Raw genomic sequence first — 21,442 nt, 5'->3', positions numbered from 1 at the left:
CTGTGCCTCTGCAGCACCCTAGAGCAGGTTGGGGTTCCTCAGCCCATGGCTGGTATCCATGTGTACCTGTACAGGGATGCACTGGCTGCCTGCAACTGCTGGAGCTGCTGCAGGACAGAGTTCCTTTCCTGTCTGCTCATGCTGGACTTTGAGGGCAACCAGCTGCCCAAGCTGTCTCCTGGCATTCTGTCTGCAGATCCTGCTCCAGTCTCTCCTGGGCCCAGTGGCTCTTGGAGAGGGAGCTCTAGAGGCTGGAGATGAGGCTGCTCAGCTGCTGCTTCTCCTCCTCCAAGTGGCCACATTCAGACTGCAAGTCTGCTCCCTGTAGCTGCTTCTCCTCCTTCAGCCACAGGACCATGGCTTGGAGTTTTGTTCTTCTGGCAGCGAGGCTGAATACCTCCTGCTTCAGCTCCTCCAGCTTCAGAATGTCCCTCATGACTGCTCCGTTCTCCTGGGTGCTACACTCTTCCAGCTTGGCCAGCTGCTCTTCCAGCAGAGAAATCTTAACCTGGAGAATCTGTGTTCTCTCTTCCTAGTGTTCCTTCTCATGAAGGGCAGCATGTAGCTTGTTCTTCAGCTGTCCCTGTGACTGTGCCAGGGCAGTTACTGTGTGACTGTGCACTGGAACAGATTGGCCCAGAGAGTCTCCCTCACAAGAGATATTCAAGAACCATCTGGCTGTGATCCTGTGACATCTGCTCTAGGATGCTGGGAGGCAGGGAGGCTGGAATAGAGGACCCACAGGTCTGTTCCAACCTGACCTCTGATGTGGGGCTGTTCCCCTTGCACTAGGTGCTGTACAACAGCCTGGACCATGGCTCTGCTACTCAGGGATGAGCAGGACACAACCAGAGCCTCACCCACCACCACTGTCTACCCTTTATTAACCATTCATTGCACCCGCCCGGTACACTTAGGGACCTTGGGGAGCCGCTCTCCAGCCTCTCAGCGCTGCTACATGGAGCCCGAGCCCGTCTCGGCCCCGCATTCACCCTCCAGCTTCTTCTCCGCGATCCTACGGGCAAGAGGTGTGTGTTAGCGGCCTGGCCCGGCCGCAGTTCCCCCGCCTGCCCCGCCGCCGCGGGCCGTACCTACCGAAGGTGTTGGAAGCGCCGAAGCGCTGCCATCCCGCCGCCGGGCTGGGCTCGCCGCCGCCGCAGCCGCCGCAGGGCCCGCGCCATGCGCCGCTGGCCCGCGTACCGCCAGACGAGGCGGGCGCGCTCCTCGGGCCGCTCGGCCCCGCCGCTCCGGAACAGGCTCCGCAGCTCTCGCAGCCCCACGCCCTGGAAGATGTTGGCCGTGGCCCGCTTACGGGCGCGGGCTGAGGGCGCTGCCCGTCCCGGAGAGTCGCTCACCACCGAGGCCGGAGTGCCCATGGCCCTGGCCGCTGCGGGCACCGAACAGTCGGCGTCAGGCTCCGGTCCGCCTCCCCCGGGATCCGGCGCGGCTGCCCAGTGAGGAAGGGGAGGCGTCGGGGGAAGGGCGGTCCGGGACGCCGGGCAGGGGGCCAGCCGCACAGGCGTGGCCGCCCGGGAACGCGGGAGACGCCCCGGCTCGGGCCGGGGCACGCAAGTCCGGTCCCGCCCCGCCTGGGGCGCCGGGCCCCGCCGTGACCCACTTTCGCTCCGGCGCTGTCCCGCACGCAGCGGCCCCTCGCACAGACCTGGCGCTGGCGGCTCCGCCTGCCGCCCGCTGCGCTCCCGGGCCCGCTGCGCGCCGCCGCGCCGGGGTCCCGCCGCCGCCGCGCGCCCCATTCATTCACCGTGCGCGCCGGCCCCGCCCCCGCCAGTCCCCGCCCACCTCCCCCTACCACGGCCAATCGGCGCCGAGGGGCGCGGCTGCCCCTTCGCTGGGAGGCCACGTGGCGCGGATGACGTCACGGGCGGGGTGCCGCCGCTCTGCGCTCCGAGGGGAATCCCGGTGACGTAAGGGGAACCCCGGCGCGCGCCCCCCGCCGGCCGCCGCTCGGGGTCCCGGAGCGCTGTCCCCGGGCCCCGCCGCCGGCATCGGTCGCTGTCTTCCCCGTCCTCCCGCCGCCCCTCGCGCCCCGCCTTGCGGCCCGCCCCGGCGGCAGCGGGACGGGAGGGGCGCGGCGATCCCCGCCCGACGCAGCCCTCGGCTGTCCGATGGGCTGGCGGGAGGTGCGGCGGGGCGGGGAAGAGAGGGGAGAGGCCCCGCGCGGGGAGAACCGCTAAGTGCCAGATGTTTGGCAGCAGTCAGGGAGGAAGTCGCTGCCGGGGCCCTGAGTCCCGCCCGAGCCGCGCCGGAGTAGGCAGGGCCGCGCCATGGCCCGCACGGCTCCCCCGACAGTGCCGCCGCCGCCGGGGCCGCCGGCCCGCGGCTCCCTCAGCCTCCACCGCGCCTACCTGCGGAGCCCGCTGGGCCTCCTGCGCCTGGGGCAGCTGGCTCTGGGCGCTGCCTTCTGGGTGACGGTAGCGGCTCACAAGTACGAGGGGGCGGCCCACTTCGCTCTGTTTGCCGCCGTCCTCATCTGGCTCCTCACCCTGGCCCTCTTCGGGCTGAGCCTGCTGGGGCGCTGGGAGCTGGTGCCCTGGCTGGGCTCCCGCTGGCTCCTCACCAACCTGGTGCACGACCTGGCACTGGGTGTGGGGCTCTACGCAGCTGCCACTGGCATCATGGGTCACAAGGCCAAGCAGAGAAGCTTTTGCAACCTGCCGGGCTACAGCCAGCACTGCCTGTACAGTGCCTACCTGAGCGCCTCCATCTGCGGGGGCATCACTGCCTGCCTGTACCTCTTCTCCGGGCTCTATTGCCTGTTGCGGCGTTGCCAGGACCAGCGAGACATCATCTGAGACCCCGTGCCACTCGGCTCCCCTTCTCAGCCGCAGACAGAACACAGCCTGCCTTTGGGATGAAACGACCCTGGCGCCCCATCCCCTCCTGGCTGACTGCACTGCAATTCCTCCAGAGACTCCTGCACAGACGGACGGACAGACAGAGGCCTTCGCGGAGCACGGCTTCCCCTGCAGCGCACCGAGGCAGCGTGGACACCCAGCCACTGCACAGGCCCTTCTCCCAGCCCTCGACAGATGTAGGTACTGCAAGTGGAAGGAGCCAAATGGAGAGCCCCTAAGAGGGACACCAATCTTTGGGAGCGCCCCTAGGACTCAAGCCAAAATCCCCTGCCCCTGGTCTTGCAGATGCTGCATGCTCAGGTGGGTGCTGACTATTCCCTGGGGTAGAGGGGGGACGCCTGGGGGAGCTGAGCTGGGGGCAGCAGTGCCTAGTGGAGTTGGATGGGCATAAACCCCCCTGACCTGCTGGCAGCTCTGTGTTGTCATTCCAGCTGCATGGCGCCTCCACAATTCCCTAAGGGAGGCTCTGAACTTGGCTTCCCCAGCCTGGGCCCCTCCTTCTGTCTGGCCTGAAAACATCCTTTATCTTATTGGAGCTGCAAAGGGCTCCGTGCCTCCCTGCCCTGCACTCAAGGGGTGTGGAGACACCCAGGTACTGCACAGCCACATCCAGCATCACCCCAGTCCAGTTTGGAGACTGAGAAGGGCAGCAAGGCCTCCATTGCTGTGGAGAGAGAGGAAGGACAAGTGGAGCTGTAACCTGTTCTGTGACCCTGGGCAGGGGGTGAATTCCTCCAGCCCTGCAGTTTGTGCAGTCCTGGGATGGGGCCAGGTGCCCCAGAGGTTGAGGGGAGCCAGTCATGGGGTTGTTGTCTCCTCCCGCTGTCCCTCCAGAGAGGTTTGTGGCTCCAAGCCACCCAGAGCCACTGAACCAGCCACTGAACCAGGCTACTCCAAAAGGGACAGAAACAGCCTCGCTGATGGTTCTGGAGACCAACCTGCAGCCCTGCCTGTCTCTGCTGCACTTGATTTATCATCCTGGACAATCTTCATCTCTGGACTCTCTGGGAGTGGGCAGTGCCTGGAGACTGTGGTGAGGTGGAGGGGAAGGGTGGGCATTGCAGCATGGCTGTGCTGGGGAGCTGGGGCCAGGCATTGTAGGAGCACAGCCTATCTTGGAGAACAGAAGAGGACACTGGCACTGGAGCCAGCGCAGCCCTGGATCAGCCTCCAGAACCCACCAGGTGTCAAGTCCTGACGAGGCCACTTAGGGCTGACTAGAGAAATGGACAGCCAGAGACAGAATTTTTGGAGCAGCACTGCACTAGGGCTGCCCTGCCACAAGCCCTCCTCACCCTGCCTGGAGGCAGGTCCTCTCTACTGCTCCCAGTTCGAGGGACGGTCTGCTCCAGTCTCTGCATAGACTTAGATCAGTGATATGGGTGTCCCCAGCAGCTGGCCACAGCTGCCTGTTGCTGGGGTTCCCTGGTGCCTTTTTTGAGGTGGAGAGCAGCAGCCATGATTCCCCTGGGTGCTTGAAGGGGTCTGGCATTGGTACTGGGTCACCACTTCCATCATGATGTGCTGTCCCAGTGCATGCCCCATCATGCTCAGGGGCCCTCCAAGCCCCAGGCCATGTAGCCCTTCCTTGGGTAGGACATGCTGTCTGTGCCCTGTGTCAAGGCTGGTCCCTGACACTGCCTGCCCCTGCCTTACTCTGGTGCAGCCCTTGGCCCAGGCTGTCCAAAATGCCCTCGGTGCTTCTGCCACCACAAGTGCCTTCCCCTGGCTTTCTTCAGCCCTGTCTGTCACACCAGCTCTATCCCCGTGCAGCCTCCTTTCAGGCGCCAATGGATTCACCTTCCAAATAAAGCAATGTTGGCGCTCACTGGGTGTCTGGGGCTTTGTGCTGGGGCTGGGACCTGCTGGGTGTGAGGTCTGAGCTGAGATCACACCCAGCTCTGTAGCCCTGCACCCTGGGGCCTCTCTGCTTGGAGTCTCTGGCCATGGTCACGAAGTCCTGGGGTGCTCTGGGGTCACAGGCAGGCTCCCTCATGCTGAGCCACTGCTGCTACTGGAGAGGCTTAAGCCTCTGCCCTTGGGGGCAGGGACTATCCCTGGCCCTGCTGCCTGTCCAGAGACTGGGCACAGCCTGATGCTCACATGGGGCTCCGGACAGAGCAGAGGGAGGCCAAGTCCCCAAGGCTCTGGCTATGGCATGTACTGAGGGCAGGATGTAGTTGCATTCCGAAGGGCTTTGTCACTCCGTGCTGAAAGGGCCCTCTGTCCCAGGGCCAGGGCACTGGGCAGTCATGTACACACTGACTGCCCCTTGGTGGGTCGGGGCCAATGGAGGGCTGCCTGCATCTCCCCAGACTGGCTGCAGCTCTGGGGTGCTCTCTTGGGACAGAGTTGAGTCTTGGACCTGGACCTGCAGCTGGGGTGTCGCTGGGTCCCCAGCCTTCTGCCCCTGGGACACATGCCCTGTTCATCAGAGGCTGCAGGCAGTCGGCAGCAGCACTGTGCCCTCATTGTCCAAGAGCCAGCGTAGGGTTAGAACAAGGTTACAACTTTTGGCATCAGACGAAGCCCAGGATCCCCAGAGCATCCCTGGGAGCCAGCATCCCTGCTCTACTGCAAGCACCTTTTAGGACAGCCCATGGTGCCCCGAGCAGTGCGAGCAGGGCTGCAGGTGCTGGGCAGGGCAGTGTCAGCGCACCCAGAGCTGGGATGCTGTGGGGGTGTGGAGGGGCAGGGAATGAGCTGCCAGCCACGCTCACGGGCCTGTGCGGAACCTGCTGCTGCCTTCCAGGGACTCGGGGTGTGAGGCTGCTGCCTTCCAGGGACTCGGGGTGTGAGGCTGCTCCCTTCCAGGGACTCGGGGTGTGAGGCTGCTCCCTTCCAGGGACTCGGGGTGTGAGGCTGCTCCCTTCCAGGGACTCGGGGTGTGAGGCTGCTCCCTGGTCTCTCCTCGGGGACAGGTGGCCCAGCAACCTCATGGGGACAAACCCACCGAGACCGGCACAGCTGGATGCAGGCCACGCCAAGACCCAGACCGAGACTGAGCCCTGAACCTGGATTAGACCCGGATCAGTGCCCAGCCCTGCACTGGGACCGGATCCAGGCTGTGACCGAGCCCCACACCAGAGCAGACCCGAATCGGGACCGGGCCGGGGCCGGCCCCCGTGTCTCGACCGTGCCCACCGAGACTCCGGCTGGAGCCGTCCCGCGGGCCCGGCGGGCAGGGCGGCTGGCAGCGCGGGCGGCCCGGGGCGCCGGGAGGGCCTGTTCCGCCGCGGGCGGGGCTCCGGGCGCGCCCGCCCGCCGCTCCCATTGGCCGCGCGCGGCGTCACGGCGCGCCCGGCCGCGTCACGGGAGCGCGCGGGGGTCGGGCCGAGCGCGGCGGGGCCGCTCCGCTCCCGGTCCCGTCATGCAGGCGGTGGAGCGGGACGCGGCGGCAGGCGGCCCCGAAGGGACGACGGGAGCTGCTGAGGCCCCGCCGGAGCCGTCGCCGCCCAAGGCCGCCGCTGCTTTCGACCTGCTGGAGCTGGTGCGGAGCTACCGGCGGCTGGAGCTCTACCTGGAGCCGCTGCGGGACGCCGCCGAGGGTGTGCGCTCCCTACTGCGGTAGGTGCGGGCTGGGCCGGGACCGAGACCCGGACCGTGCCCGGGGCCTCACGTCGCTGGCCTTCCCCCCTCGGCAGGTGGCAGCGGCCTGTGTGCTCCCTCCTGGTCTGCCTCGGCCTCAACTTCCTCCTGCTCACCCTCGGCCAAGGTGCGTCTCGGGCTCGGGGCTGGTGCCGCTCCCGGAGCCGCCGGCTGACGCTGTCCCGCCTCTTGCAGCCGCCTGGTACTCGGTGCTGGCCCTGCTGGTGGCCGTGCCGGCCCTGCTGGGTTACCTGCAAGAGACGTGCCGGGCCCGGCCCTCGGAGCCCGAGCTGGTGCGCAGGAGGTACCACAGCATCCGCAGGGAGGATCTGCGCAAGGTGCAGCTCTCGCGGCAGGAGGCCATCGCCCAGGTCAAGAGCTTGTGAGTCCCTGCGCCCCCCCAGCGTGGGACTGGCGCGGCCTCTGCAGCCAGAAAGGCTTCCTGGAGGCTGCGGGAATGTGGGGAACGAGGGTGTGTGTTTGTGGGGTTTTTTTGTGACTGTCTCGTTCTTAGCCTGATCCAGCTGGAGGGGTTTCTGAACGGGATGTGCTGCAGCTGTGAGGCAGTGTACCGTGTGCTCTACTGGGAGAACCCCACTGTCTCTTCCCAGTGAGTAGTACTGGGTCGGGCACCCTGTGGTGGGCTTGGTGGGGAAAGGGGCTCAGCCAGGCCTGCGGTGCTGTGTTTGATTTGTTTGCTGCTTGGAGAGAACAGATGGAACACCAGATAAGGGAAGGAGTTTTATGCTGTTATGTGAGTTGCTCTGACTTGACCGCAGTATCCTGCTGCTTTCCACAGGTTTTATGGGGTGCTGCTGGGCACTGTCTGTGTCCTCTACCTGCTGCCCCTCTGCTGGGTCCTGGCCATCCTCAATAGCACCCTCTTTCTGGGCAACACCCAGTTCTACCAAGGTATGAGACCTGGCTGGAAGTGCCCTGTGTGGGATGGGTTGGGGAAAGGCCCTCTGAAGCCGGGGATCCTTCCCTGGACCTCTCCCTCACATGATCCCACTGTCCCATGTCAGGCTCTGCCGTAGACCCTGACCCCCCGTGAAGGCAGTGATGTCCTAGGGGTGGTGCTCAGCAGCCAGGGTGGGGGGTATGGTCCTGGGGCTCAGCTGTTGGAGGTGAGAGTCTCTCCTGATGTGTGTCCCAGCCCAGGTGCCACTCCCTTCTCTGTGGTGTGGCAAACCAGGGTCTGTCAATGCAGGCTGTGTGTGAGCCTCTCCATCCCTCTTGATCCTTGACTGTGCTCTTCAGGACTTCAGACACATTCAGTGCCTGTGGCAGTATATGACACAGGCTTGAAAACATGTCATTGGAAGGGAGAGGAGCCCTCTTCCGTGGCTCGTGCTGCAGGAGTGTTGGATGTGTCTGAGCTGTGATGTTGGCCCCTGCCGTTCCCTGTCCTGAGCTGGGCAGGTGGGGAGGGAGCTTCCTTTCTGCCCTAACTTTGATGTGAGAACAGAGGAGTGCTCAAGACATCTGATGAGTGAATGATACATGTCAATGCCCCACCTTGAACCTTGGAGGTCAGGTCTTGCAGTTGGCTTTTGCGTGGTGTGGCTGGGAGTAGGGAAATGCCACTCTGCTCCAGCTGTGTTCCCCTCTTTACCAGTGATCATGGAGCTCAAGGCCTCCATCGAGCAGTGTGTGGGCTCCAAACCCCTCGAGAGCACTCCAGAGCCTGCTGAACCCCTGCCACCAGCTGCTGCCCCAGATCGGACCCCCACCCCCACCAGTGCAGAGGTGAGATAGGGGCAGGGCTGGCAGTTGTGGGGTGGGAGCTGCAGAGTCAGCTCTTGGGTCCGACCATGTCTGTGTCCCTCTACATACAAACTTCTCCCAGCTGCCAGCTTTGCTGGAAGCCTGTGAGCCACTCCTGAGTTACTGGGATGCTGCTCTCTGCCTTGGGGGCTTGGCTCAGTCCTTTTGCCACATGTAAGGATGTGGTCTGAGGAGGCAGGGGCTCACCTCACCTTCTGACACTTGTGTTGCCTGTGAGGCTGCCTGGGGCCAGATCCATTGTGCTGGAACCTGCTCAGAAATGTGGGGCCACCTTTGAACAGAGGCAGGGGAGCAGCAGGACTAGCTTTGTGAATCTCTTGTAGGACCTTACCCCTGGCAGTGTGGAGGAAGCAGAGGAGGCGGAACCTGATGAAGAGTTCAAAGATGCAATTGAGGTTTGAGGCTGGTTGGGGTGGGCTGTGCCTGCAGGGCAGCTGAGGTGGGAAAGGGACAAAGACCTTGTTGGGCAAACTGGGTGCTCAGAGAGAGTGACTGTGGGGCTGGGTGCCTCTGAATCTGTGTGTCCTCACTCTCCTCTCTGTCCCATGCTGCGGGAGAAGGAGAACCAGCTGCTGGTCATGGTGAGTACTGCCATGCCAGGGTGTGGTATCTGCTCCCAGCTGGAGCTTTGCCTGGTTTGCCAGTGGCTTGTAGAAATGCCAGCTGGAGCACCTGGCTTGTTGGATGCCTGCAGCCCTCAGTGTGCCCCAGCCACCCTGCTGTGCTCAGCTGGCTCTGCTCTCTGCAGGAGGATGATGAGAGCTCTCAGTGCTCAGCAGATTTTGACCTCAGCCTCCCAGACAATGGTTTTATGAGCAAGAATGAGGTGATCCGCAGCAAGGTGTCCCGCCTGACCGAGCGCCTGCGCAAGCGCTACCCCAGCAACAACTTCGGTGAGTTTGGCAGCAGGTGCTTCCTGGGGGAGCTCAGCAGCGTGGGGTCTGTGCTGCTTCCAGTGGTGGCCACAGGACTGGGAGTGAGAGGGTGGTGTGGTACTTGCTAGGTGGTGACACCTCCAATGACCTTTTCCACCTTCCATGGGGAGAATGGTCCCAGCACGCCTAGGAAGGGCAAGGATGCAGCAATGTCATCTCTGAGCTGAGCCCTTACAGCAGCTGTAGATGTTCTTGTGCCACTTGCAGCCCCAGGCAGCAGAGCCTTGCCTGACCTCTGCTCTCTTTCTTTCAGGGAACTGCACAGGCTGTGCTGCCACCTTCTCTGTGCTCAAGAAGAGGGTGAGTCTTCGGCTCTGCCCCAGCTTGCTGTCTGCACCTGGGGCTGAGGTGTTGCTCATGTCTGGCTTGCCCCAGCTTTCTCCAGCTCAGGTGTCTGGCCTCAGTCACAGCCCAGATGACCTCAGCTAAATGCTGGGTGTTGTCACACACCTAATGGCACCAGGGATCCCTTGTGTTGTGGAGCATTTGTCCATTTACTCCTTTGGAAGCTGCCTCAGGCTAAACCTACATGCTATTTGGAAGGTACCTGCTCTGTGCCCTGGTTTAGTCCATTTCCTGTGGCCTTTGTGGTGAAGTAGAGCATGGATCTGCTAGTGGGAATGACCAGTTGCCTTATCTGAGCCCTGTGTGTAATGCTTGGCACTCAGTCTGTGGGCAGTGGTCAGAAGGAGGAGGTATAGACTTTGGACCCCCTTCACTTACTCCTGGCTTGGTCTGATACACATCTGGGTCTCACCTTCATCTTTCTCCACAGCGGAGCTGCAGTAACTGTGGGAACAGCTTCTGCTCCAGGTGTTGTTCCTTCAAAGTCCCCAAGGCTGTGATGGGAGCCACGGGTGAGTTGAAAGGTGGAGGGAAGAGCTTCTGCTTCCCCCTTTCTGTCTGCCCAGGGGTTTACCCTAGCCCTGGTGGGGAGGGTGGACAGGATGTTCCCAGCACAGCCTGGCTCAGGACAGAGCAGTGATGAATTTGCAGCTCTAGAAGCAGCTTTGTGGCTGGGGTCCCTGGCTCCTGGTGGGAAAGGGGGATCATCTGTGACATTACTTTCCTTTCCAGCCCCGGAGGCTCAGAAGGAGACAGTGTTCGTGTGCGCGCTCTGCAACCAGGTGCTCATCAAGTGATGAAACAGGCCCAGCCACCTCCTGTGTCCTGCACTGCCTGACACCTGGGACAGCGGGCAGGCACCCCTGCCACTGGCAGCCTGGAGTGTTTGGATCCCAGCACGGCATTCCCCTGCCAGAGGATGCTTGCACTTGTGCTCCTCCTGCCAGCGCCAGGCTGGACGGACCAGCCTTCCTTGCCATGCACCAGCTGGGTCGCTGTGGTGGAGCACTGCCCACGGCTGTGCCCCATCCCTGCAGCTGCTCCAAGCCCTGGGTGCTCTCTGGCACTTGCTGTGCCCTGCCACGTGCTTGCCCAGGCCCTTTGGCCTGGCTCAGTGATGGAAGAGCCATCCTTCCTACTCGTGGTCCTGCCTTCACCTCCTCGGTGGGGCAGAACAACCTCAGGGCTCTGTCCCTACCTTTCCCAGCACTGTGCTACAAGTGACTGTATTTTTGGGATCAGTTCAGAGCTTCTCCTGCATCCTTTGGGGTCTAGACTAGCTAGGTCTTTCATCCTGGCTCAGCTGAGACTCTGCTAGTCACTCCTGTGCTCCTCAGCCTCACTGCCTGCAGGTTTAGTCTTTTCCCCCTGAATTTGGCTGTAACCCAGAGGAGGAAAGGGAATGAGTTTGGATTGGGCTGTGTGGCTGGGTCTCCAGTGTGACAAAAAGCAGGAGTTGGTGCTGCTCTGTGCACTTAGTGACTGCTGCTTTCTACTACAAATTAATATATAAATGCATATAGAGAATGACCAATAAATCTCTTGTCCTCAGCTGGCTCTTGTGTCATACCAGTAAAAGCTGTCCCAGTCCCAGGTCTCTCTGACACCTCTGTGTTTTGGCCCTGCTGTCCTGCAGGTGCTCCTGGAGAAATGGTGTTCCTGTGCCATCAGCTCTCCATGCTTTACTGGAATTCCCATCTTCTGTCCCGCTGTAGCCTTGTTTGCCCCCTGCTCAGAGCTGTGTGCAGCTGCCTGTCAGCTGTGCCAGGGCTGCATCCTGCTGGGCTGGAGCCAGGGAGCACCTCAGCTCTGACAGGAGCTACTGAGCTTCCTCTGCCTCCCGTGGCTGCTGCTCCCCTGCCCTCCCGGGTGGTGGTCCCACCAGCTGCCTGTGTGCACAAGGATGACCTTTCCTTGTGTGAACAGCAAAGCTCCCAGCTATGCCAGGAATGTGACCCTGGCTGCTGTGCAGCTGGGAGCAGCCGTGGCCTGGGTCCCTGCCAGCCAGCTGCAGCTTCCCCCAGGCCAGGGAATCTGGGGGGCCAGTGCCCACCAGGCTGTGACACCCACTAGTCTGAGAAGTTGCTGGAACCCAAACCTCTCTGCAATCTCTACCTCCCACCAGTGTGAGAGCTCCTATGTGACAGGCAGCCTCAACACTTATCTTGGCTGTGGGCTCATAAACTCCTTCACATGGAAATTTGGAGAAAAGCTGGACTTGGCATTTGCTGATGAGGGTGTCTGGCTTGTGCTGGGTGTGCAGAGGGCTGAGCGGTTAGTGGGGGCAGTGGAGCAGCTGTAACGTTGGGGAGGGGGCTGTGTAGCACTGCAAGAGCTGGGGGTGTGTTTGTGGGGGTGTCTGCAATGGGAGATTACTGGGCTGGGAGGGGTCAGCTTGCTCAGACAGCTGACAGTGGGAGGCAGAGGGGCCATGAATATGTCTAGAAAAAAACACTTGGAGCAATGAACACTATGGCCATGTATGTCTGAACACTCTCTGGGAAGATGCTAATGACACAGAATACAAAGGGCTACAGATAAACTTAGGCTGTGGGAGATGGGGTTTTATTTATGCTTTTTAAGCTTTGCAATAAAATGTTGTAATTGACAGTGTTTATTCCTATGTAAGTGTGCTCCGCAGTCAAGCTCTGAACAAACCTAATAATATTTGAATTTTTTTCCAATTTTTTCCCAGTGGCCAGGGAGGGCCCTTTTTTTTCCCAGGGCCCATTCCTGGTGCGAGGCTGGGGCAGGGACTGGTTGGCCCATGTTCCTGGCTGGCTGTGGGGCAGGGGCACAGGCACCTCTCCCTGCCAGAGTGGGGGATTTGGGGCTCTGGAGGGTGACCAGTGGGGCCAAGGCCATGCCCGAGGAGGGCAGAGTGAGAAGAGGTCACCCCAGAGCAGGGCAGGCACACAGTGCACTTGTCAGCCAGAAGAGGAGGGGTGCAGACATCCTGCAGCCTCAATGTCCTTGTCCCAGGAGGCTCCCTGAGGCTGGGCCAGCTCCCAAGAGAAGAGTGTCAGGCAGCCAGGCACTGGATAAATGCCCTGGCAGGCACCTTCGGCCCCTCACCCCTTGGGATGACTGGATACAAGCACACCTGGAACACCTCTGGGTCACTCAAGCTGCCCCCTTGCCAGCTGGGACTGGGGAGGGCAGCTGAGCTAAGGGACAGCCCCTGCTGCCATCAGAGGGGCTGGGCTGAGGGCTGCCCTGCTCCTTGGGCTTTTGGGAAGGTCCTGGCTAGTGCAGGTGGGTGGCCTGAGGAATCATTTTGGAAAAGGCTGGAGGTTGTGGCATGAGAGGTCTGGCAGCCAAGCAGGGCTGGCAGGGAGCTGCAGAGAGGACTTCAGATGATATGGGGTGGGGAGGACAGGGCTGGAGGCTGCCTGGTGCAGTATCTGCCCACTGTGATGCTCAGTGCCAGGCTTCTCACAAGTGCTGTGAGCTCCCAGACCATGGATTTATCCCCTGGGGTGACAAAGGAAAAAACTTCCCTGGCAAACCACTGCCAAACCCAGCTGTGAGGCTCCAGCAGCAGTGATGGCTCTGTCCCCCCATCCTACTCATCTCAATGCCCTCCCAGGCTCCCTGGAGTGGCAGGGGTGCCTGAGTCTCCAGGGATACCTGTGACCACGAGGAGCTACATCCCTTGGCTTGGCTGGACTGCCCAGGTTCAGCGCCTGGGGTGGGGCTCAGCCAGATCTGAGGTGACCTTGCTCAGGCTGCCTCAATCCATGGGCAGGACTGGAACCCCCCTCCCATTCTTCTGGGGTCCCTGAAGGAGCCCCAAGAGACTCTTACCCATGAGCTGCAGTGAGTGGCACACAGACTTCTCTGGGCTGGAATAATTTACTCTGGTGGTGGTGGGCAAGGGGTGAGGGGTGCAGCAGGGCTGGTCTGGGGCACTTGGAGGTGCACCCCCCTCACAGACTGAGCACAGTGCGGGGAGTGGGGGAGCCCAGGAAGGGTTTGTGCAGCTCTGGGTGCTCGGTCTGGAGGGACTCAGTCTGTGGGAACAGAGGGGCTGGGCTGGATCTCTGGAAGGTGAGATAATCCAGGGCTGGATGTGAGCTCCAGCTGAGGGTGTGGGATGTGTTGGTGGGCTGGGATAGGGACTGGGGGCTGAGGGTCTGTGGCATATCATGAGGGAGCTGGGCACAGGACATGGCTGCAGGGCAGGGGTCACAGGTGTAGCCAAGAGGGCCAAGCAGGGATCCTAAATGATAGCAAGGGTCTCTGGGCTTCTGGGTGGGGAATCTGGGAGTAGACAAGGATGTCCAGTACAGAACAGGGCTCACAAGCATGCAGAACAAGGGTCCTGGGTCCAGACTAAGCTCATGGGCAGGGGTGAGGGCCCTTGGAGCAGAACAGGGTCCCAGGGGTGCAGAGCAGGGCTCTCGGGAGGAGGCAGGTGTCCTGGCTGTGGATCGGGGCTCCCATAAATACAGCAGGGAATCCTGCAGGTGCAGAGCTGGGCTCTGGGGCACAACCAAGGGGCTGAGGTGAGCAGAGCTGAGGTCCTGGGGTGCAGCTAGGGAGGCCAGGGTGGGATGTTGGGCCAGTGCAGGAGTTCTGGGAAAGGGCAGAGTGGGCAAAAAGCCCTAGTGCTGCCCAGCCCCGTAGAGCAGGGGGTGGTAGAGCGGGCAAGGGTAGGAGAACATGAACTTGACTGCAAACTTCATCTCCTTGTTGTGCTTCTGCCAGGGGTAGATGGCCAGGAGGAGCAGGCGCCCGCCCACCTTGCGGCCCATGACCAGGAAGCTGCCACTGAGGCTGTCGAGCTGGGGGCAGGGACAGGCACCTGCGTTCCTCATGTGCAGCACCATCTTCTTGGTGTCCTTGCGCTTCAGCGGGCCCAGTTTCAGCACCTTCTTCTTCTGGGCAGCCACCAGGCGCCGCTCCCCGTTCTCCTCCGTCACCTCCCTGATGCGCATCTTCACCACTGCGTGGGGGAAGGGAGCACTGCTGGAGGGGAGGGTCTGGGACAGGCAGGACAGGGTGCCACACATCCCTGGTGGGGTCTCTGGGGAGGTTACTGAGTGGGGAGGGGAAAGGGGGTGTTGGGGGGGTCCAGCAGAGGCCCCCAGTGACTCTCCCAAATGTCTTCTTCCTATCCCCCACCAATGTCTTCTCCTGGGGTGCTCCCATCCCTGGCATGAAGGGTCCAAGGGAATGGCTCAGGGGTCTCCCATGGGGCTGTCCCCACACAACCCCACCCTCTGGCCAACTCCCACCCCAGCTGTCAGACCCGGGGGAGGCAGACCCTTGTCCAGGGGGGCTGGGAAGGAGAGCCCAGCACTCACCAAAGTCACTGGAGCACATCTGCTCCATCATGCCATCCGCCTTGTGCTCCATCTCACACTGCGTGCAGATCTTGGACACTGCGGGGAGAGACCAGTTACTGTCACAGCTGCATGCTGCTGGTACTTGTCACCAGGGCCAGCTCCTCGGGGACACGCCTGGGAGAGCCCCAGCAGCTCCTCTGCCCCCTAGATAGCTGTGCTGGGGTGACGCAGAGAGGCACAGAGCACCCTGCTGGCCAGGGCCAGCCCCCAGGAGGGGGAGAGATGTGGGGACACCCTCCCATCAGATGCTGGCACTCCGAAGCACAGCAACAGTAAGGGCGGTCCCAGCCTAAAGGCTCTCACAGCCCTGACCCTGACCCTAGGCTGCCTTGGGGCGATGTCCCCTCTCCTGCTGAGGGGACAGCCACCCTGCAGCAGCGGTGTGGGCTGGCAGCCGCAGGTGCAGCACGCTCTCTCGCTGCTGACATGGGACCCGGCGGCAGCAGAGGGACACAGCGCTCCCACCTCATCCCGTGTTCTTCCTCATCCCAGTCTGTGCAGGCAGCCGGGAGCACCGTGCTCCAGGGCAGTGAGTGCCCAGGCAAAGCTGATCCCGTGCCCGCTCCTGCCCTGTTACAGAGCCCTTGGCCAACACCGGTGTCCTGGGCTGTGCTTTGAGGGGTGAGGGGATGGCTGCGCAGGGCTCCACATGCACTCCCATCCCACCACAGAACCCTTCCCGCTTACCTGGCGGCGGCGTGGCTTTGCTGTTCCCAAACTGGACGGCGATGCAGAGCTCGTGGTCGGAGGGGAACTTGCCACAGTGCAGCATCTCAGGCCAGGGGAAGCCGTAGGACTCCATGACAGGGGCACAGGAGTCACGCACCACCTCACAGAGGGAGCGGCAGGGGTACACGGGCCGGTCAAGGCAGACGGGGGCGAAGAGGGAGCACAGGAAGAGCTGGGTGTCGGTGTGGCACTGCTTGGCGAGCAGGGGCACCCAGCTGCCAGCCTGCTGCTTGGCCTCGGCCATGGTGTCGTGCTCCAGCAGGTTGGGCAGCCGCATGCGCTTGTAGCCCACGTCGCGGCAGAGCTGCATGTCGGGCGGGATGTCGAGGCACTGCGGCTCCCGCCCGTAGAAGCGCCCGTGGGGCAGGCTCTCGGGCTGCCAGCCGTAGTAGTCGTAGTGCTGCCCGCCGCCCAGGGACCCTGCCAGCACCAGCGACAGGGCCAGCAGCGCCGTGCCCCGGGAGCCCGCCTGCGGCATCGCCGCTGCGCGCCTGCCGCTGCCGGCCGCGGCTGCCGAGCGGGACGGGAGCGCGCTGGGCGCCCTGCCTGCTCCCCTAGCGCCTCCCACGCTCGCTGCCCTTTCTAAGGAGGTTGGAGACCTCGCCGGCAGCCAATCTGCTCTGCCTGCCGGGCCCCCCGGGGCTGGCCCCCTGCTCCCCCTGGTCTGCCCGCACCGCTGCTGCCTCCCTCTCTCCCTCCCTCCCTCCCTGGCACATGGTGCTGCAATGCCCCTCGCCCTCCCGGGGAGCCCCCCTGCATGCACCCCCAGTCCACTCTGGCTCTGTGTGCCCTGGGGTGATGCTTTCTAGCAGGACTGGCTCGCCTGTCCCATGGCGATGTGTTGTGGCCACAAGTTGCCCCCATTATTCACCAGTCCCGCTGCCCCCATCCCACCCAGCACCCCAGAGGCACACTCTGTCATGGGGCAGGGGACCCTGCTTCCTGCCCTGTGCCACCCCACTCCCTACTCTTTTCTCCCAGGACAGTGTCCTTGGGGTGCTGGGGTTTAAGGAAGAGGCTTCACGCTGCAGCCCTGGGAGGGCTCCTGTACCCAGGTGCCAGGTGTGCCATCAACAAGGCGATGCCATGGGCATGGGGTCCTTATTCCTCATGGATGGTTCTGCCAGCATGCACCTTGGGCAGCCCATGGTCTGCTGGCACAGGATAGCTGGGATTACACCTTCCAACAGGGGCCTGCACCCAGGCTCTGCAGTGCTCAGGCTGCGGGCAAAGCTAGAGCCCAAGTGACGTGAGGGTCCTGCCCGGATGACATTCCCCCATTCCCTTGGAGACGGGGGGTGCAAGGCTTAAGACCCCATTAGAAACCCATTTGTCTGCAGGGGTTATCTGGGGCACCCCTCCCTTTCCCATGATCGATGCCCCTGCCTGGCCAACGGGCTTAGGGCTGCCGCTGGCCCCTGCCCACCGGATAAGGCAGCTCTGTTAATGGGCCATCGAGCAAACAGTCCAGTGCCGGCAGTGATAGCAGCTGCTCTTTGCCCTGGGCTGGGGGCAGGGACTGTCCCCCCAGCCCTGCTGGGGTACATCTGCTTTGGGGCGATGCTGGGAACCTCAGCTGCACAGCCTGCCCTTCCCTGCAGCCTGCCTGCCCTGCCCATGCCCTGTGTGCTCAGCACCCACCACTGCATCACCCAGGGACGCTCGCTTCCAGCCCGAGGGTGGGCTGGGCTCATCCCAGCCGGCCCCGGAGATGGCACCATTAATGTGTAACTGCCGGGGCCCCGATAAGATACAGCAGCCTGTTATCAGGGCTGCCTGGTAGCAGCAGGGAGGGTGATCGAGGCATCAGGCTGTCACGGCAGGAGTAAGATTGTCTGGAGATAAATGCTGATAGAAAATAGCTAATCCGTGATGGATGGGCTTGGGCAGGGTGTAATTGCCATGGGAGCTGGGCTGGGAAGGGCTGGTGAGGCCTGGGAGCAGAGGCAGAGGGAGGCCGGGTGTGCAGAGTGGAGCTGGCAGCCTGTGGATGCTGAGCACAGGGGCAGGTGTGCCACGTCCCTGGGCTGTTCCCATGGCACTTCCAGCATTGTCCTGCTCTTGACCATGGAGCCATAGCTCCTGGCTCTCAGCCTGCCCCATCCCACAGCCCAGTCTGGCCTCTACATCCCCAGCTCCTCCCAGGAAGGTGTTGGGGGTGCTGAGCACTCCCTGCCAGCTGGCACCTCACCAGATGAAGGTGATGGGGCTGGCGAGGCTGGGGCTGAGCAAGGATGTCCCTGCCAGCTGCCCCAGTCCCTTCATCTGTCATGACGCCTTCATTAGAGCCCTGAGTGACCTCCTGGCCGTGCTGTGGGGAGCAGGGCTGTCCCAGAAGAGCGAGGTCTGCCCCCTGCTCCCCCCGTGGGGTGTCCTGGCAGCCCGACCTCCCAGCTAAGTCTGTGCCTCTGCTCTGGGGAGCCCCTGCTGCACTCGCGTTGCTTCCTTAACCCTTTCCCACCCAGGATGCCCCAGGCTGATCTGGGCCGTACCCCGGAGAAGGGGAGGGACCCAAGAGAGCTGTAGCTGGCACACTTCCCTGCGTGTCTGCGCAGGCTGTGCCCACATCCCCGTTCTGCGCCCGTGCAGCTGTCTGTGAGATGGACACTTGCTCCTGTCTCTCCAGAAAGCTGGCTGTGCCACCGCTTGTGTCACTGCCTGTGCCACTTGTCACAGCAGCGAGCCGGAAGCGGGGCCATGGGGGCTGCCCCCTCTGCGGTGGGGACCTCGGGGACGGCCAGCCAGGGTGACACAGTAAGAGCACATCACCTGGGGGTGCTCCTCGGCACTCCGGACCCTCCCTGCGGAGGACCCGTGCCTGGCTGCAGCACAGGGCAGATCCCGCAGCAGGGAAGCAGGAGGCTCCCCGGAAAGGAGCAGCTGAGCAGGGTCGCTTCCATCCCTGTGTCCCCACCCACTCTCCTGCCGCAGCTTTGGGTGCTACCGACCTTGCTTCTGTCAGCAGAGATCATCCCCTGGGCCTGGGTGGGTGGGCTGAGCGGGCTCCCTCCCACCCTCCTCCTTCCCCATCCTCTCACCCTTCCCGTCCCAGCCCCGCACTGGTTCCTGGGCTGCTCCCAGTGTGGAGCAGGGGCCTTTGGGGGAGGCAGTGTCCCCAGGTCGGGACGGCACGCTGGCACTGTCCCTGCAGGGACACGTGTGCCATGCTCTCTCCCGGGAGAGAGCAGCCTGGCCGGGGCAGTGCCGGGCTGCCAGCACGGCTCCGTGGGGTGCTCCTGCCTGGGCGGCCGCGGGAGGCTGGGACATCACTGGGGACACCGCGGGGTCGAGGCTGCCCGGGGTGATGTGGCAGCGGCGGGGAGGGTCAGCGGTGGCCGCGCACTTGCCCCGCGCCCACACACGCTCCCGCTGCCCGGCAGCCCCAGGAATGCGCTGGCAGCGCTCCCGGCCCAGCTGCGGAGCCGACGCTGCCCCGGCGCCCTCCCAGCCCCCAGCCGGCACCTCCTGGCCCTGCCCAGTTCCTGCCAGCTCGCACACAGACCCTCCCTGTTCGCTGCAGGACACCCCGATCCCGGCCCCCGGCGTTTGGTGCTCTCAGCAGGGCAGGGAGGGGGCAGGTGGCATGTGCGGACCCTCTGAGCGGGAGCCCTTCCCGCACAGTGTGGCACCACGCGTGGGGACCTTCTCTGCTGTGTTCGTGCCTCCCCAGCGCCTCTGCTCGCCCCACAGCCCCGTGCGCGGTGTGGGGCACGATCCCCGCTCCCAGCTGGCTCCTTTGCTAATGGCCGGCCTTGGCACCTTGCTCTGAAACCACATCCTCCTCCGGCTGCCCGCGGGCAGGAGGACGCTGTGTCTCCCTGTGCATTCCCGTGGGATGTGCTGGGGGCTGCCCCACCCTCTGCGGGGGCTCCCAGTGCAATGAGGGTCCTGGAAGCAGCCCTTCAGAGGGACACAGCCGGGCTGCAGGTGCCACAGAGGGGTGGCCACACGCAGGGTGCCCAGTCTCTAGGGTCAGCTGGCCCCAGCTTGGGGCACTCTCCTGTGTGAAGGGGCAGGCTGGGGCATTTGGAGCTGTTTCCCAGAGGCTCACAGTGTGGGGGCCTCGTTCCCCTCCCTTCTCCCTCCCAGGTGCACACACCTGGGATCTCTCAGGAAAGGTTATCAGCTAATCACGCTGTGTTTGTGCCTCCCAAATGTCACTGTTGTCCTCGCTGGGACGGTGAGCTCATGCTCCCCACCATTACTGAAAGCACTTCCAATGCTAGGAGAAACAGCTGCCATGCCCTTCTGTGGCCCCTTTGAAGCAGAGCTGGAGCTGCTGACAGCTCTGACAGGCTGGAGAGGGGTCCAGCAGGCAGTGGGTGCAGGATGGAGCCACAGGGGTTGATCCCAGACTGGTTGCAGGGCTCCAGATGTCCTCCACAGGCCTCAGTCATCCTTGTACTGCAGGGAGGGTTGAGATGCTGGGGTGAGGTGCAGCACCATGCACCCAGAGACACAAGAGGGACACTCCCTGGTCCTGGTCTGGGAGTCAAGTGCAGGGCTTGGAGCAGGGGCACTCTGGGCCATGCCTGCTGTGTGTGATGGGCACAGGCACATTTTCTGTTGAGGGCTGGCCATAGGGGTGCCAAGTGTGCCCCATGTCTGTCCCGTGGGGCCAGGGGCAGGGCCTCTGAGAGGTGAGCCAGGGCCGAGGGCAAGGAGAGATCTGTGGGGTCTGTCTGCAAGGCAGGTCAGAGCTGCCTCAGCCCGGGTGCAAGGCAGGGGAGTAAAGGCAGCTCTGGCACCAGCCATGCCTATCCCTGCTGCTGGACAGCCTGGAAAATCACTCCTTTGGGCCGAGCACATGAGCAGAAGGGTGAGAGCCCTGCCAGGACCCCTCACAGTGCAGTGGTCTGGGGAGGGCAGCAGGGCCATGCAGCACATTGAGGCTACCCCGAGCCCCTGCTGTCCCTGCTGCTACACCCTGGGCAGTGTGGCTGGCAGAGGGCAGCTCCCGTGGCGGGGTGGTGTCCCACCCAAGGACACTCCTTGACATGCAGACAGCAGGCCCATGGCCTGTGAGGCACATGGAGCCCAGAACTGGGCTGGGCTGGTGTAGCTGGCGGAGACAGCCCTGGGGCAACACTCCGGGATGTGGGATGAGGGCAGAGCCTGGGATGGCAGGGGGAGCTCATCTCCCCAGCCCCTCACTGCAGCATAGGAGAGCAAACTTCATCTCCTGGCAGGCACAGCATTGCCATGGCAACCGGCAGGACCTGCTGGGCGGGCAGGAGAGCACCGCCGTGGCAGTGGCATGCAGCGCAGGAAGGAGAGGGGATGCAGGGCCTGGGGACATCTGAGGACAGGCTTAGGTGTGTGAGCACACTGCATGAGCACCTGGGCGTGTGCCTGCGGTGCGTGGGGTGTGCAGGCAGATGTGGGCATCTGAGTGCATGCACGAGTGCCAATGTGCATGCACGTGTTTGGGTGCATGGCAGACTTCACACAGCACCCTCTCCCTTGGTTTTGTGGCACCATCGAGGCAGGGTGCACCTCGCTGCTCTGGAGTGTGGGCTGGCAGGGTTGCTCTGAACCTTGGGAGCAGCAGGTTTCCCCAAAAGCTGTGGGATCCATGGCTTTGTGTCTGTGGGGAAGATGAGCCCTCCAGCTGGGGTCCCTGACTGCATGTGTCCTTTGGCCCCTTGGTCACAAACCCTGCCGTGCTCCAGAGAAAGGGGGCTGCCTGCCAACCACCCCAAGGCCCTGCCTCCATCTGCTCTGCCCAAAGCCTGGGCTGGTGCTCAGAGCAGGGAGCAGGGCTCGGACAGAGCTACCCCTGTGCTGCAGGCAGCTGGCTATGGCGTGGTAGCTGTGTGTGTTACTTGTG

The 21,442-nt window shown here is 63.0% G+C and overlaps 4 protein-coding genes across 12 annotated transcripts; 2 read left to right on the top strand and 2 right to left on the bottom strand.

Annotated features, from left to right (window-relative positions):
- Positions 1-152: 152 nt before the first annotated feature.
- Positions 153-2,506, bottom strand: AVPI1 (arginine vasopressin induced 1). 8 transcript variants are annotated; one of them, XM_064431030.1, is made up of 3 exons: positions 2,367-2,506; positions 1,096-1,447; positions 153-1,015 (listed from the first exon to the last, which is right to left on the bottom strand). In XM_064431030.1, the coding sequence occupies exons 2-3, from the start codon at positions 1,374-1,376 to the stop codon at positions 955-957; spliced, it is 342 nt and encodes a 113-aa protein (XP_064287100.1). In that variant the 5' UTR covers positions 1,377-1,447; positions 2,367-2,506; the 3' UTR covers positions 153-954. The 8 variants fall into 8 exon arrangements, with proteins under 8 accessions (XP_064287100.1, XP_064287102.1, XP_064287104.1 ...); XM_064431032.1 differs by having other exon boundaries at positions 1,096-1,387; positions 2,367-2,502; XM_064431034.1 differs by lacking the exon at positions 2,367-2,506 and adding an exon at positions 1,811-2,099.
- Positions 2,065-4,704, top strand: MARVELD1 (MARVEL domain containing 1). Its single transcript, XM_064431035.1, has one exon. The coding sequence runs from the start codon at positions 2,286-2,288 to the stop codon at positions 2,811-2,813; it is 528 nt and encodes a 175-aa protein (XP_064287105.1). The 5' UTR covers positions 2,065-2,285; the 3' UTR covers positions 2,814-4,704.
- A 1,472-nt stretch (positions 4,705-6,176) lies between these two features.
- Positions 6,177-11,083, top strand: ZFYVE27 (zinc finger FYVE-type containing 27). Of its 2 annotated transcripts, XM_064431019.1 has the most exons (12): positions 6,177-6,443; positions 6,521-6,591; positions 6,660-6,846; positions 6,979-7,074; positions 7,264-7,376; positions 8,083-8,213; positions 8,576-8,647; positions 8,813-8,833; positions 9,001-9,145; positions 9,441-9,487; positions 9,963-10,044; positions 10,265-11,083. In XM_064431019.1, exons 1-12 carry the CDS (start codon positions 6,247-6,249, stop codon positions 10,327-10,329), a joined length of 1,227 nt encoding a protein of 408 aa, XP_064287089.1. In that variant the 5' UTR covers positions 6,177-6,246; the 3' UTR covers positions 10,330-11,083. The 2 variants fall into 2 exon arrangements, with proteins under 2 accessions (XP_064287089.1, XP_064287090.1); XM_064431020.1 differs by lacking the exon at positions 8,813-8,833.
- Positions 11,084-12,084: 1,001 nt separating this feature from the next.
- On the bottom strand, positions 12,085-16,103 carry SFRP5 (secreted frizzled related protein 5). Its single transcript, XM_064431021.1, has 3 exons — positions 15,571-16,103; positions 14,842-14,919; positions 12,085-14,480 (listed from the first exon to the last, which is right to left on the bottom strand). Exons 1-3 carry the CDS (start codon positions 16,088-16,090, stop codon positions 14,140-14,142), a joined length of 939 nt encoding a protein of 312 aa, XP_064287091.1. The 5' UTR covers positions 16,091-16,103; the 3' UTR covers positions 12,085-14,139.
- Between the last annotated feature and the right edge of the window lie 5,339 nt (positions 16,104-21,442).

This window comes from Passer domesticus, chromosome 8 (genome assembly GCF_036417665.1).
Source record: "Passer domesticus isolate bPasDom1 chromosome 8, bPasDom1.hap1, whole genome shotgun sequence".
Taxonomy (NCBI): domain Eukaryota; kingdom Metazoa; phylum Chordata; class Aves; order Passeriformes; family Passeridae; genus Passer; species Passer domesticus.
This window is presented reverse-complemented; position numbering and strand designations above follow the sequence as displayed.

Excerpts from the sequence above, each read along its gene's own strand:
- AVPI1 (XM_064431027.1), bottom strand. The coding sequence starts at position 1,754 with ATGGGGCGCGCGGCGGCGGCGGGACCCCGGCGCGGCGGCGCGCAGCGG. Across the intron at positions 1,016-1,095 it reads CGGCGCTTCCAACACCTTCG|GATCGCGGAGAAGAAGCTGG; the intron begins GTAGGTACGGCC and ends TCTTGCCCGTAG.
- MARVELD1 (XM_064431035.1), top strand. The coding sequence starts at position 2,286 with ATGGCCCGCACGGCTCCCCCGACAGTGCCGCCGCCGCCGGGGCCGCCG.
- ZFYVE27 (XM_064431019.1), top strand. The coding sequence starts at position 6,247 with ATGCAGGCGGTGGAGCGGGACGCGGCGGCAGGCGGCCCCGAAGGGACG. Across the intron at positions 6,592-6,659 it reads CCTGCTCACCCTCGGCCAAG|CCGCCTGGTACTCGGTGCTG; the intron begins GTGCGTCTCGGG and ends CGCCTCTTGCAG. Across the intron at positions 9,146-9,440 it reads CTACCCCAGCAACAACTTCG|GGAACTGCACAGGCTGTGCT; the intron begins GTGAGTTTGGCA and ends TCTTTCTTTCAG.
- SFRP5 (XM_064431021.1), bottom strand. The coding sequence starts at position 16,090 with ATGCCGCAGGCGGGCTCCCGGGGCACGGCGCTGCTGGCCCTGTCGCTG. Across the intron at positions 14,920-15,570 it reads CAAAGCCACGCCGCCGCCAG|TGTCCAAGATCTGCACGCAG; the intron begins GTAAGCGGGAAG and ends CTCTCCCCGCAG. Across the intron at positions 14,481-14,841 it reads GATGTGCTCCAGTGACTTTG|TGGTGAAGATGCGCATCAGG; the intron begins GTGAGTGCTGGG and ends TCCCCCACGCAG.